This window comes from Lachnellula hyalina (assembly GCF_007821495.1).
Source record: "Lachnellula hyalina strain CBS 185.66 chromosome Unknown contig00017, whole genome shotgun sequence".
In the NCBI taxonomy this organism is placed as follows: Eukaryota; Fungi; Ascomycota; class Leotiomycetes; order Helotiales; family Lachnaceae; genus Lachnellula; species Lachnellula hyalina.
The window spans coordinates 225,181-238,844 of NW_022157131.1; the positions used below are offsets into that span (position 1 = coordinate 225,181).

General features: G+C 47.7%; 4 protein-coding genes across 4 annotated transcripts; 2 read left to right on the forward strand and 2 right to left on the reverse strand.

Moving 5' to 3' along the window:
- Nucleotides 1–444: 444 nt before the first annotated feature.
- SPAC3H8.04 (Uncharacterized protein) lies at nucleotides 445–2,922 on the forward strand (the record flags this gene model as incomplete). Its single annotated transcript, XM_031146496.1, has 2 exons — nucleotides 445–723; nucleotides 787–2,922. The coding sequence occupies 2 exons, from the start codon at nucleotides 445–447 to the stop codon at nucleotides 2,920–2,922; spliced, it is 2,415 nt and encodes an 804-aa protein (XP_031008327.1).
- A 1,938-nt stretch (nucleotides 2,923–4,860) lies between these two features.
- On the reverse strand, nucleotides 4,861–8,037 carry MEE40 (Pentatricopeptide repeat-containing-like protein; the record flags this gene model as incomplete). The annotated part of the gene is made up of 2 exons (XM_031146497.1): nucleotides 4,861–7,101; nucleotides 7,132–8,037. 2 exons carry the CDS (start codon nucleotides 8,035–8,037, stop codon nucleotides 4,861–4,863), a joined length of 3,147 nt encoding a protein of 1,048 aa, XP_031008326.1.
- A 473-nt stretch (nucleotides 8,038–8,510) lies between these two features.
- On the forward strand, nucleotides 8,511–10,465 carry Srp68 (Signal recognition particle subunit; the record flags this gene model as incomplete). The annotated part of the gene is made up of 3 exons (XM_031146498.1): nucleotides 8,511–8,701; nucleotides 8,762–9,889; nucleotides 9,943–10,465. 3 exons carry the CDS (start codon nucleotides 8,511–8,513, stop codon nucleotides 10,463–10,465), a joined length of 1,842 nt encoding a protein of 613 aa, XP_031008329.1.
- Nucleotides 10,466–10,851: 386 nt separating this feature from the next.
- NIAD (Nitrate reductase [NADPH]) lies at nucleotides 10,852–13,622 on the reverse strand (the record flags this gene model as incomplete). The annotated part of the gene is made up of 2 exons (XM_031146499.1): nucleotides 10,852–11,759; nucleotides 11,813–13,622. The coding sequence occupies 2 exons, from the start codon at nucleotides 13,620–13,622 to the stop codon at nucleotides 10,852–10,854; spliced, it is 2,718 nt and encodes a 905-aa protein (XP_031008328.1).
- Nucleotides 13,623–13,664: the final 42 nt, after the last annotated feature.

The following is a 13,664-nucleotide window of genomic DNA, read 5'->3' on the forward strand; positions in this document are numbered from 1 at the left end:
AAATATTTCAGGACACGCTAGCAAGGTTCATATATTCCTACTTAGCGGGAGCGATTGTGACGCAGCGAGCAGCGCCAGCTTATCCGCCATAGCTGCAGGTCCACTTACTGAGCAGATCACACTTCACCTCCTCCACTTCTTTACTTCCTCTACACCGACTTTCATTTGGAATGGAGAAAATGCAAATATATTCCGAATAGAGTCCAAGAATTGCTTTCGTTCTTACTATATGGAGACCAATCTACAAAAAGGACAGGTTTGGTGAAAGTTTTGCATACTTCCGAAAGAATAAAGACTGCCGCCCGCCCCCGCTCCGAAACAGACGACCAGCCTTTACATCACAGCTTCCTTGCCTCTTCAACGATCATTTTCTTCCAACAAAATTGCCTACCTTTCTCGCAATGGCTACATGACACAAGAGGGAGCAATATTTGTGCTCACAAAATGCCCATATTCCAAGATGACCTGGTCAGTGGCCAAGTATCACCCGAGACGCCAGCAAAGAAGAGTCGATCCCATTCGCCACTTGAGGCCATTCCTATGACAAGAAAGCTTTCAGAGGAGAGCATCCGGACGGAATTATGTGAAGGGCCTCTGCTGGACACGCCGGAGGAGCAAAGGAATAGTTCTGTGGGCATTTTGGATGCAAGCTTCTCATTCCCGATACATGGAACCTCCGACCGAAGAGAAATCATTAGTCGACTTAAGAAATCAAATCGAAATGTATGTAATGATTCATAATCCCTGGATCTCAAATTTTGGCTATTGACTAATTCGGATCTATAGCTGGAGTCATTGCTTCAAGATTACGAGACACCTCAGAAACCCACTGCCAATGCCTCCAGTTCCTCGCCCTTATTACCATCCCCCGATATCTCAGAAGCTAAACGCACATCTACAACTGATATCGAGCCATCACATGCAGGCCTACAAATTGAGAGGCCACGGTCGGCTTTACATAGTGGTGACTTTACCGAAGGACCACAGCAGAGCATAGCAGGGGACCATGGGCTCCTGCAGGCGAACCCAGGCCTGTACAATTCAGACAGACAAGAGTGGCTTGCTACATCGCCACCAAGAAATTTCTCTCCATTTCAGCTCGACACTCGATTTCCACCAGCAGACAGGCTCGACTCTGAACTAGAATTACGGTCGCGAATTCCCTCATTGTCATCCTCGTATTCGTCGAGTTTTATCCTGAAACCGCCTACGAGTCCATTAGTACATTCGGAAAGTAATGATGATTTTGACTTTTCAACAAATTCGTATCCTATCGACATAAACACGGATTCGAGAAGAAGTCCTCGGCGACACACCCTAGAAGCATCGCATTCGATGCATTCAACACCATCAGTCCTGACAACATCAAATTTTAACAAACCACTACCACATCTCCGACGAGACAATACGTTTCCCTACCAAGCCCATCAGCCAAGAAGATCTCTTACGTCCAATGCGGGCCTGCCGTCATCATCACCTCAAACGCCGAATTTCTCACGTTCGAGAAGACCTTCGTATACCTCTGATAGTTCTCCTCTTCACGCATCCATGGTCGGATCATATGAAGAAAGCATCCTCCAAGGACGCATGTCGACTACTCCCTCAAAGCCTTTGGATTTTGTTGCTCAGATAGGCGTTTTGGGTCTTGGTAAGTGCAAGGCGAGTCTTCGATGTCCAGCTCACGTGACCATTCCCTTCCCGGCGGTGTTCTACAGCTATGAAACTACAAGCCATGGTCGTTTGGGGAAGTCTGAAGATGGACCTAGCCCGTATGTAGGTCAAATTGATCTGGAGAACAGTCTGTCAAATCCGGATGAGGCACGTGACAACAAGCGGAAACGACCCAGTGCCAGTGTTGGTCGAAGTCGCAGTGATGAGATGGATATGGTTGACGGTCCAAATACGAACCAGCTTACGGAACGAGAGATTCGTAGAGCTGATCAACAGAAACGACAATCAGCCTCGTCCAGAGCACCTCCTGGTGGCAGTTACAGAATCCCCGAAAGAGGGCAACTTCAGATTATAATTAAGAACCCGAACAAAACCGCGGTGAAATTGTTTTTGGTTCCATATGACCTTTCTGGGATGGAACCAGGGACGAAGACCTTCATCCGTCAACGAAGCTACTCGGCCGGGCCTATTATTGACTCTGTATTATCCTCTTCAATACAGCAAAGCCCTGCAATAAATCCAGCAGATCGGCCAACGCTTCGATATCTTGTACATGTGCACATATGTTCCCCGTCTCGGGGTCGATTTTATCTATACAAAAGCATTAGAGTTGTTTTCGCAAATCGAGTACCAGACGGAAAGGAAAAGTTACGCAATGAAATTTCACTCCCTGAACCAAGATTCGGTGTATATAAACCAGGGCGTGAATCAAGTCTTGGGCTTGCTCTTAATGGCGGTGCAGCGGCTAGTCTTGCTGCAGACAAGGCTTATAGAAGACGCAGTTCTGGTTTTGCTCTTGGCCACTCGAACCGTAACTACGATAGCATGGATGGAATCACTCAAGCTTTGAATAAAGGTACAAGTGGTGGCCCGGCGTCTTCACGAGACCGAGACATCAGTTGCGCCATACCTATTCAGCCTATTCCATTCAGCCTTTTTCGAAAACCGGTTCGGCGTGAAGATGATGCTGGCCAAGATCGGCCTGAAAATATACAGTCGCCGAACTCGAGTAAGAGCAGCCGGCCAACCACTTCAAACGAGTCCGGTACGTCGATGTCTTGGAATAGTAATAGCACAAGTGGTATCCACGGTTACGATAAGCTACACAAAGGCGACATTGGATACGGAGGCAATGCCTTTGCAAGCTCCCCTGATGGCAAGCAAGTCGTGGCTGAGGGACTACTGGCGAAGAAGCTGCGAGATCTTGGAGTTGGTAGACCTACTCAGCAAGATCGTTTGGACGGCATGTGAGTCAAATCACTTGACAGCGGGAGTGCTTTTTGGATTGTTATGAGAATACCCCTGGATTTCAACGCGAGGTGCTTGGTGTATCATTTTTGGAAATATGTTTAGGTTGCTATGGGGGTGTATTTACATAGACTTACGAAGCCTTGAAAGGCTCTCCACTTACAATGTTTTTTAAATTTACATAAATCATTTAAATTTCTGACGACGTTCAACAATGCACTGATTAAGGCAAATATAGTGGTCTCGTACTACTTTGAGGAAGTTTCAACCCATCCCTGTACGGCTCTTTATCTTTTGAAACCAGATTCGCGACACCATCTCCAGCCGGTCAAAACGATCTCCAAAACAGACGCCGATCCAGCAATTGATTCTCGGATAATGATACCTCGCAAAGCATTCTGTCGAGAGTTTTATGCATGACGTTCCGCAAGTCTGGAACTGTTTGCGCCATGTCCTTTATCAACTCAACGTCCATTCGTTATACCTTCTTTTGTGCACAACTATCTCTTTTAAGATTTCCAACATGACTTAAACTTCAACCCTCCTTCTAATTACGAAAAGCTGGTCTTGGCACTACTCACTTTTAATATATTGACGCCCTAGAGGCTATCCCATTTCCTGTTGCCGTGATGCATCGGCCGATCTTGACCATTCTTCTGCTCCTTCCATTACTAGCCCTGGCCTTTCCATTCCCAAAATCCGAAGAGGGGGACAAGAGCAGTCTCCTCGATAACAAGAATTCGGGACTTCTTAAGACCCTCGTCGGAGATCTCCATGCCGTCACATCCAAGAACGATGTGTTGAAGAATGCTACTACTTGTCCGAAAATGACAGTACTGTTTGCTAGGGGGACAAATGAACCTGGTAGTTCTTTCCCTCCTCGGGATTCGAAGATGGTAATAGTTAACGAAAAAGCAAAGGCAACGTGGGAATCCTAGCTGCCCCCCATTCTTCGCCGCAATAGCAGACTACATGAACGACACAAATCAACTTGCTATCCAAGGCGTCGATTATCTGGCAGATGTCAGCGGCTTTCTCGCAGGTGGAAGTGTTATCGGCAGTGCTTTGATGTATTATTCCCCTCCCTCTTCGCAGGCTTTCCTTCACCAAACACTATTGAAACAAAAAACAAAAAAACAGGATAGCACTTATAAACCACACACTCTCCCTCTGCCCCACCACACCGTTAGTCCTCTCCGGCTACTCGCAAGGCGCACAAATCGTACACCTAGTCACCTCCTCCCTGCCCTCAAACACAACCTCCCAAGTCGCCTCGGTGGTCCTATTCGGAGATCCAGAAAACGGGACTGCACTGCAGGGGGTCGATGCTAGGAAAGTGCTGACGGTTTGTCATGCTGGGGACGATATTTGTAAGGGAGGTGATGGGGTGGGTGCTGCACATTTGAATTATAGTGTGGATGCGGGAGAAGCGGCTATGTTTGTGTTAGGGAGTGCCGGGGGTGGGCTGGGGATTACGAGTCGGAGGATGAGGACGGCTGGGGGTGGATTAGGGTGAGGGGATGGTGTACGGGGATGCTGGATTTCTTGTGTGCTTGATGGGCTTGGTAGGGGTGATATTCAAATGCTCTCTTAGGTCTTGGGAGCAAGATGCTACATTTGTAGGCGTGCTGTTAGTAGCTACCCAGCAGGTCCCGAGAAATGGTTGGAATAATATTGAACGAGATTTGTTAGACCAGTGATTTCTCTCTCTCCATATCTTGGAGCTGTAGTTGCTGTGCTGGAACAGATGAGGAGCAACTCACTTATAGCCTCGATGTTATGCCAACAATATGAGGTTTGTGGAGCTTGATCCCTTGGGAGTAGTATTACTTCCTCATTTCATCATCTACACTTCTACCAGCTCATACAGTCTAAAAATACATACTCACAAACAAAAATACACTCACACACCATAATAAATACACAGCCAACACTGTACATTCAAAAGCGCTTCAATATCTGTTCCTCTTGCTCGCTATAGGATCGTTGCATGGTTTTGATGGCATCAACTGTCTTCGGATATAAGCGCTCTAGGTCATCAAGCTGCCATCGGTAAGCCTTCGATTCTGCAGCCGCGGCCACGATATCCATGTAACTGCGCGCCAGTATAAGCAACGTGGTTGTGATCGGCCGAATATGGCGTGGATTTTTCCTCTTGGCCCGAATCTCCTTCGGGAGGCGGTCCGGTACTGGCAGGTATCGCCGGATCCTCGACCAACCTGTCCAATTAGGCATAAGGTACTTCTCGCAGACTTCGAAAGCTAACTTTGGACGCCCTTCCCGGGCAAGGAGCTGGATGTAGGTATTCCAGTTTCGCATGTCGAGCACGAAGCCGTCTCTGATGAAGTCATGGACGGTGATGATCATTTTGTCCGCCAATCCCTGGTAAGCTAGAGATTCCAAGTACCAGGATAGGCACTGTGCTAGTTCTATCTCATGTGCGTACAATATCTTAGGTCGTGTTGTTGAGACATCGTTGGTAGGATCATTATGTTTCCAAAATGGCCCTGGAGGCCTCAGCGGTGACCCTTGCTCTTTGGCGGCTGCAAGCACGAGGTTCCAGCTCTCTTCGACCCCGTTCATGTCACGCTCCCGCCATTTCACCAGTAACAAGGCCGACAGAATCGATATTGGAGGGGTTTTCCGTCGGTTCTCTGGAAGGGCGGCCTTGTAACTTTCGAATAATTCTTTCGCCGACTCAGTATCGTTGCTTTGTGCGAGGACGTACATTATATAGCTGTACATTGATGTTGGATATGCAATATCGAGCGGGCTTCCCTTCATGAGCTTCCTAGCAGGATCTGATATATCTCGAGGATCCATAGATCCAACATAATCCAAGAACATTGCTACTGCGGATTGATATTGCTGGAATTCAGTACCTCGCTTAAATACCACCGCATCGCTTGAGACTTGGGCTCTCAGCATCACGGCGTTCGTGCTGGCTGATTGTCGTATGTTATGCTCTCTCAACTCCTTGTTGAGTTCGAAAACCTTCCAGTACTGTTTAGTTGCAACATAGCCACCCATGATGACTGCAAAGTGGAACGCGTTCACCTTATATCCTGCAGCTGGTAGAACTTCTCGTAGGATCCGGAGGCATTGATTCGGTTGCCGTACCATGCAAAGTGCTTGCATTAATGCTGTATATGTAAATTCATCCGGTTCAATGCCAAACGAAGACATGCGTTGGAGTATTCGGTTCCCATTTGGCAGGTCGCGGTTGAGAGCGCATCCAACAATGAGATAGTTCCACATCCGTGTCCGGCTCCCTTCAAGGTCCATGCCAGCAGCTTCCACACAGATTTCTTCGGCTTCTTGGAAACGGTCATCTTGGACATGTGCAAGCACGAGACAATCGACCATAGCAGCACTCTTCTTAATTTGAAGATCTTCGGCATACCGGTAGAGCTCAACAGCACTTTCAAGATCTCCGCGGTTTACACAAATTCCCATCAGGGTTCCAATAGTATAGTCATCTGGGTCGATATCAGGGGATTCGAGAATCAACTGTAAGCAAGTGAATGCTTCATCGATATTCTGCACCTTGCAATGGGCACTGATAAGGATATTCCACGAGAGGATGGTCGGCTTCAGCCCATAGGTGTCTGAAATCTCGTTGAAAGCTTTGATGACTTTATCAATCTCACCACGCTTCGCATGTACCTGGAGGATAGGAGACAAGCGATCCGAGTCGAGTAGCGGATGAGCCTTCGAGACATAGTATGCCATATACTGATCGAAGAGTGTATGAACAGTAGTTGCATCGCCCTGGGCAGCAAACTCTGTTAGACATATCCTGTACGTCATTTCTGACGGTCTCCCATGGCAGCGAACAAAGTCATCCAGAACCCAATTCATCCCTTGAATATTATGAGAACGACAGAAAATCTTCAATATCCCATTAAGTGCGTAATGGCGGAACTCAATTCTTGTTTCTCTTCGCACTTTCTCGTAGCATTGAATGAGTAGCTTCCTTTCATCCAGGGAAATCAGCATTTTGTAAATCCGCTGAAAATCATCCGAAGTCATACAGCGCAAACTAATCAAATGGTCTAGAAGTTCTGAAAACTCAGTCGATTTAAATGATTCCTCTCTGAATAAGGCCATCCGAATCATCGTTTGAGCGAAATCGAATAGAGGACGCATGCCAGATTTTCTCCCACCTTTCCGTGGAATTAACTTATTGGTATGATTAGCCAAATTACAAACGAGTTCTCTAAAGTTTGGCAGCTTCTCAACGAGTGTGTATATATCGTAATTGAATTGCGGCTGTTCCTGGCTGGGCTGTTGAACGTCCGACCATATATCACAAGCTTCGGACCACGATGAAAGATTGAACAGGTGGGCCAGAAGCTCATCGGCACCAGCTGGTACCTTGAGGATTTCAAGACTGGTTCTATACATCAGAGTAGCGTCATGCAAATTGCGGAGTCTCAAATAGGACCGTATCGTCTTTTGATAAGTCGGGGCGTCTCTCTCCTCGGCTCCCATACCTTCAAACAGATCAATGGTCCTTTCCGCGTCGAGTACTCGGTCCGATGTAGAGTAGTACTGTATCAGTTGCTTTCGGACCCGTATTCGATCGGCCTCGCCCAGTAGAAGATACTGTCGCCACGCTTCTTCATAATCAGTGGCTCTTGTAAGTCCCATCTTGCCACGAAGTATATCAGTTTCGGAATTCTCCGACGTTTCTCCTTCTTGACCAGTAGAATATGCACCGTGGTCCGGTAATGGAGGATCTGTAGCGGAGGACGTGTATAATCTTTGACCGAGCTTTGCGAGTCCATTGCTGGCCCACCGCGAATCCTGTCTATCAACACCCCAGCCTGAGTAATGCTTGAAAAGGTTCATTGTCCCAACGGGGTACAAGAAGTCCAAGAACATGCCCCCATTGCCAGTCAAGATTTTCTGTTCAGCGGTCTCTGCTTCCTGAGCAACGGAATCGGCGCTTCGAACCAAGGCGGCCCATAATGGGGACGAAAGCTCAAGATCTCCTGCTGCGTGGTTCCAAAAGCCGGAGTGCAGTGTTCTGCGACTCTTCAAAGACTTCCTGGATGTTGGTAGCAGGCAACGCAAACTGCCTGATTCTAGACATCCCGCCGTGCGCTCCAGCATGCCCTATCTAAACCAAGTGCCCACGTGAAGCTTCCTGCAGTAACTCGGTCTTCGTAATCTTCAAGGGGTCGAATTGGTTTTGAGATATTAATCTGCAGCAGAGATGTATCAGTTGATGCTTGATGGCAGAGTTCTAATATGGTGAATTACCATGCGACAGGCTTGGGAAATGGAAACTCAACCGCGCGTTAAGTTAGGGAGAAGAGATGGCTTTCATCGCCAGTGTGATTGAGAGTACTGTAGATTGGGTGCTGAGCTGAGCTGGAAGACTTTGAAAAGGAGGCAAAGCAAAGCAAATAAAAGCAAAAGTCATGAAATCGTACCAGATACACACTTAGCTCGACATTTTTAGCAGGGGTCTCGATGCCCACCATCACTCAAGCCTATCCAACCTAAGGACTGAGTGTGCCCCTCCACATTTACATTCAAGAAACTGCTCTCAATCTTCAACCAATTTTCGAGCCCACAGCGAAATGGAGATCACCAAGTTTGTCGTCTCTGGGCGCGACAAGGCAAAGCTTTACGGCGACTATGCGACATACCGATCGCAGCTGTCAAATCGCATCCACAACCTTCGCAAAAGACTTGGTATTGCAACCAAACCCCGCGCGAAATATACCGCCAAAGCCCCGGTGACACCAGAAGACATTGGACGCAATCAAGAGTATGTACAAATGTATTTTTGGGGATGCCCCTCCTGGATTCATACTGATCTAATCTCTAGATTCGTTCACCTCCTCCTACTTACATCGGAACGAGCCTGGGCGAATGCTATGTCAATGCGGGAAGTACACTCGACGGAGAAGAAAGGAATTACTGGCTCGACTCGATCCCACATAATATCCCGATTACACAAGGCTACCATCTATGCGAACGATCTATTCAGGCTTCTTAGTGATCAGGCCGGAACAGGTGCCGAAGATGAAGATGTGCTTGAAGCACGTGCGTATGCAGCTTCACTCACTGGGGCTAGGGAATTCGAGAAGCAAGGCTGGGAGGGATGTGTGAAGAGCTATTCAGAAGCTAGAATCATATACAGTGCCCTGGCTACTGCTACAAAGAGCGAAATCTTCAAAGATTTACTGTCAGATCCAGTCGATGTTAGCATACGATATGGAGCATATCAAATGAGAATGCCGCGGACAGTGGCAGTGCCTGCTATTGCTCGAAAGTTCTTTCCCAGAGAAGACACCGGGCTGGTTTCACAAGTGGAAAAGTTGGATCCCGATGTGTTGAACGACCAGCCTACAAAAGCTCGAGAGGCCACGGAGACTGCAGCGGTTCCCAAAACAATCACCTGGAGATCTCGGACGGTGGAGTTGGAGGATGCGGCAATAGCAACAGCGCTGGCATCTGTTAATAGTGCTTCACAGAAGTTATCAGAGACATTAGCATCTGCTAAAGCTACTCAGGCCAGAGATCGAGCTGCAGCCTATGATGATATCCTTATTTCAAGTCAAGATGCAGTTGATGCAACAAAGCATGCAATAGACGAGTTAATAGCAGAGGGCGTTGGACAGGGCGATAGGCGTATACAAAGTCTGCAGATTACGCGTACAGCAGTCAGCTATGCTATGGTCAGTTGGCGAATCGGCCGAAACAGGGTGATGGTTGGTGAACGGGATGGAGCAATAGTAGTAGAATTAGCTCCGAACAAACCCAAAAAGAAGAACCAAAAGCCAATTAAAGAAGAAGGGACAGGACGAAAGCTTGCGCATTTCAGAGAGAAGGCTGTACTATACGATGCAATTCTGCAAAGTTTGGATTCAATCAAGGAGCTCCCAGGCGTTGCCGCAGATTCGTCATTTTTGGGCGAGCTGGAATCAAAACACGGCTATTTCTCAGCACTAAAGTAAGAATTTCCTGCCTTCGATTACAGAATAGCTACTAATTCATACCAAATAGATGCTTGAACATAGCCCGCTCCCACTCTTTGCTATCGAACCCAAAGAATGCCCTCGCACTGCTAGCCCGAGCTTCAGAAAAATCCAATGCCGCAAACTCTCATTTATCTTCGTCCATGGACGCCTCAGACTCCTCGCCGCCTAACATTGCGGTCTCTGCCTCTGAAGCTAAATTCCTCAAAGATCTTCTGGATGGCGAAGTCCAGCGTTACAGAGCACTAGTCGAGCTCTCTAACCTTGAAAACACCCAAAAGACATCCGAGAGCCCACAACCGCTTGTCGAGCGTTTGAACGACTACCCAACCGCCGGGGTGACGTTGTCAAACCTAGTCACCTACCCGCCAAAACTGGAGCCGGTACCAGTGAAGCCACTGTTTTTCGACGCCGCATGGAATTACATCGAGTATCCAGGACGAGAGGTCGAGAAAGGTGCTGAAAATGGGGCTAGGGACAAGACTAACCCAGTTAAGGGTGCGGAACAGGCGGCTCAGCAGAAGAAGGGCTGGTTTGGGTTTGGTAGATAGCCTTTGTTCAAGTAATGCCTATAGCAGTGAATGTCAAGGTAATCGCCGCCCGCAATGAGGTACCGATATCCGGCTATGGAACCTCAAAAGCGTGTTACAAGTATGCGCTTGTACTTGAAGTGAGTGGTTATTTCTGTTTTCACTTGTGGTTATTGTTGGACGTGAGACAAGGTGCGTGGAGTTATTGCTTGAAAAGGGCAAACCAGAAAATACATATGAAGCAGGTAACTTTGTTTCTTGTATTAATCTGTGCAGCTTGAACTCCACACAACAGACTCTTGTGCGGCCAATACCATAACACAGTTCTAAACACGAATGCTGGAAGTTTACTTCCGATAGTACAACCCCGCGGACCACGGTGGCACGGAACAGCTTGCTTCCTTCACTTAGAAAAACAACAAATCCTGATCCTGCCACCCCATGTCGTTCAAATACCCATGTATAGCCTTTTCTAAAGCCTCCGGCCCACAGATTAGTACTAAATCCTCTCCCACTCTAGGACAGTTCCCGACTTCTTTCTCTAGTATTTCCTTACTCACTCTTCCCTTGATACCTCCCCATCTATCCGTCGGCTGAGTCAAAGCATACAGTAGTCTGCATCGCTCTTCGTTCCCAGCCACCAGAGCGTCCATGTCCTTCTTGCAGAGGATGTCCTCCTCCAGCCTATTTCCATCTAGCACCAGACACTTGGTCTGATCGTCCGGATCTTTGAGCACGGCGCGCAATACTTGAAAGATAGGGGTAATGCCACTGCCAGCACAGATCATGAGGAAACGCTTGACAAATCTGCGTTTACCGCCAATGGCGCAATTACCTTTACCGAAGTACTCGAATTTTCCAATCGGTCCCTTGAAATCAACAAAATGGCCCACGGGGATAGCATCCAGTGCCTTCGTCATCTTACCTCCTATTCGTTCCTTGGTGTCAAAGTACACCTTTACTAATACATGCAAGACCCCCTTTTCTGAACCTTCAGAAATAGGGGTATAGGAACGAATGATAGCCTCTCTAGTAACGGGATCTCGTAATCGAATCATGAGATGTTGGCCTATTGGTAATCCGACAATTTGATCCCCGTGCTCGAGTGTGAAGGTTAAGATACGGGTGTCCCATGAGATTATCTTTTTGGCGGAGAGGACGGCTTTCGTCCAATTTTTGGACTGCAGGAAGATGGGGCGGGGTTCTGACGATGTAGCTGATTCGGGGGCTTCGCCGTTGAAGAGAATGGCTCGGGATGCTTCATCGAGGGTACCTATATGGTATTCTGGCATTTGCGACTTTGCTGTTTCAGAGTCTGCAAGTTTGTTAGCGAGTTTTCAAGGAAGAGGCGGTAATTGGGACACCGACGGATTGCCATGAACTCATCGGTGGCATCTTGTCCTGCTGCACCGACGATACTTGTTGCCCCTCCCGGATGGCCTTTCAAGAACGCCGTGCCATCAAAGACTTCGCCATCCACAACAAACCATGGATTCTCGTCACCCCCATGTTTTCGTAATTCATCAATGGTAATCTTCCTGTCGACGCCTTCTTTCACTAACCTGATCTCTGCTTTTGCTTCAACCAGCACTTCTTCTTCTCCATCACCTCCCATTTTCTCGCCCCAGAACCCATTAGCGAGGTTTCCGCCCCGCTTCTTGACTTTCTCCATCCATCCCCCGGGCATCAGAGCTGGTTGTGTAGGATGCTCAAACAGTAACGAGTCGCCTTCTTTGGTAATTGTGACTCGGTACCATGGGTTATTCATCATCCCAAGCACGCTCCAATACATATCCCTGGGTTGCACATTCATGCTCTCATCCATTGCTCTCACCATAACGTCACTTGACATCTCCAAGTCCTCTATTTTCAAATCAATATCCCAAAAACACCAAGTAAAAGATGTTTCTCGCCATGACACATCTAATCTCCCACCATAAAGCTGTTCATCTTCATTTGCGTTGTCCCGGTAGTCATCTTCGAAGTACCTGATATTCGCTAACGCCCACGACTTCCCCTTATCGAGGGTCACCTCAACTCTAGTCACTCTTCTCCCACCGCCACCATAAGCATAACCTCGTACTTTGTATGTCTCGGATAAATTATTCAAAGAAAATCTCTCATCATGGGCTGGGTATGCCGTTGCACTATTCGTACTCAGGTCATAGATGGCATATCTCTCGTCCGTCCACCATTTCGGCTCATTTGCACTCTGCTCCGGACTAATCATCGTTGGCAATACTCTATTATCATAGATGTGATACCAATTATCGCTAGGTGCGGCAGTGATTACGAGCTTCTTCAACCACTTGACACTGCGACCCCCAATTTGGCCTGGGACGACGACTCGCAGAGGCTTCCCGTGATCCGGTCGTAGCATTTCCCCATTCATCTTGTGGGCAAGCAAAATGCCCCGGTTGGGGTCCATTGCCCAGTTCAGCTTCACGGATGTCCCATAATAACCATTTGGGAGCTTGTCTGCACCTTCCATGCACACATATTTGGCCCCACGCATCGGGACAGCCCTCTTGATTAATTCGCCAATTGGCACACCAGTCCATAGAGCAGTAGAAACGCCTGCAGCTCCCCACGAGAAGCCTTTCGATTTCCGAACTTGGTTCTGCTCTTTCCGTCTATTCCCAGCGCAAACGAGAGTAATTGGGACCGTGATTTGCTCGTATTTCTCAATAAGTTGTTTCAGTGTCATGGTAATAGGCTTCTTGACCAACCCTTCAATCGAAAATTCCCAATCCGGGATCGTTGCGTCGTCCACTTCTGGTACAGCGCCATGATTTCGGACATAGAAGAGCTCGGGAGATGTGAGAAAACCTTCATCGTACAGAGAACTTAGGGGTGGTTCGACGTTAAAAGGGTGGATGCCAGTAAGACGTATCAATCGAGAATCTCGAGGAACATGACTGTCCGGAGTCTTGATATCTTCTTTGAGGATTTCTTTGGGTTGTTTTGATGGTGGAGGTAGTGAATATCGGGACTCTGGTCGACCTTCACTCGATCTTCTTGAACTCAACGTGGTTTGGTCGGACAATTCGCTGCCAGCATCGGTCGATTGAGGTGGAGAAGGTGGTAACTTGACAACATTGACTATCGCCAATGAGCTTGACGCCTTTGACTGTTTTTCAATATTTCGAGGTAGTGAGGGCGTTGTAGCTGTAGACATGATTGGTGTAGGTTTGATCGAAGAGAGCTAAGTCAAAAGTAT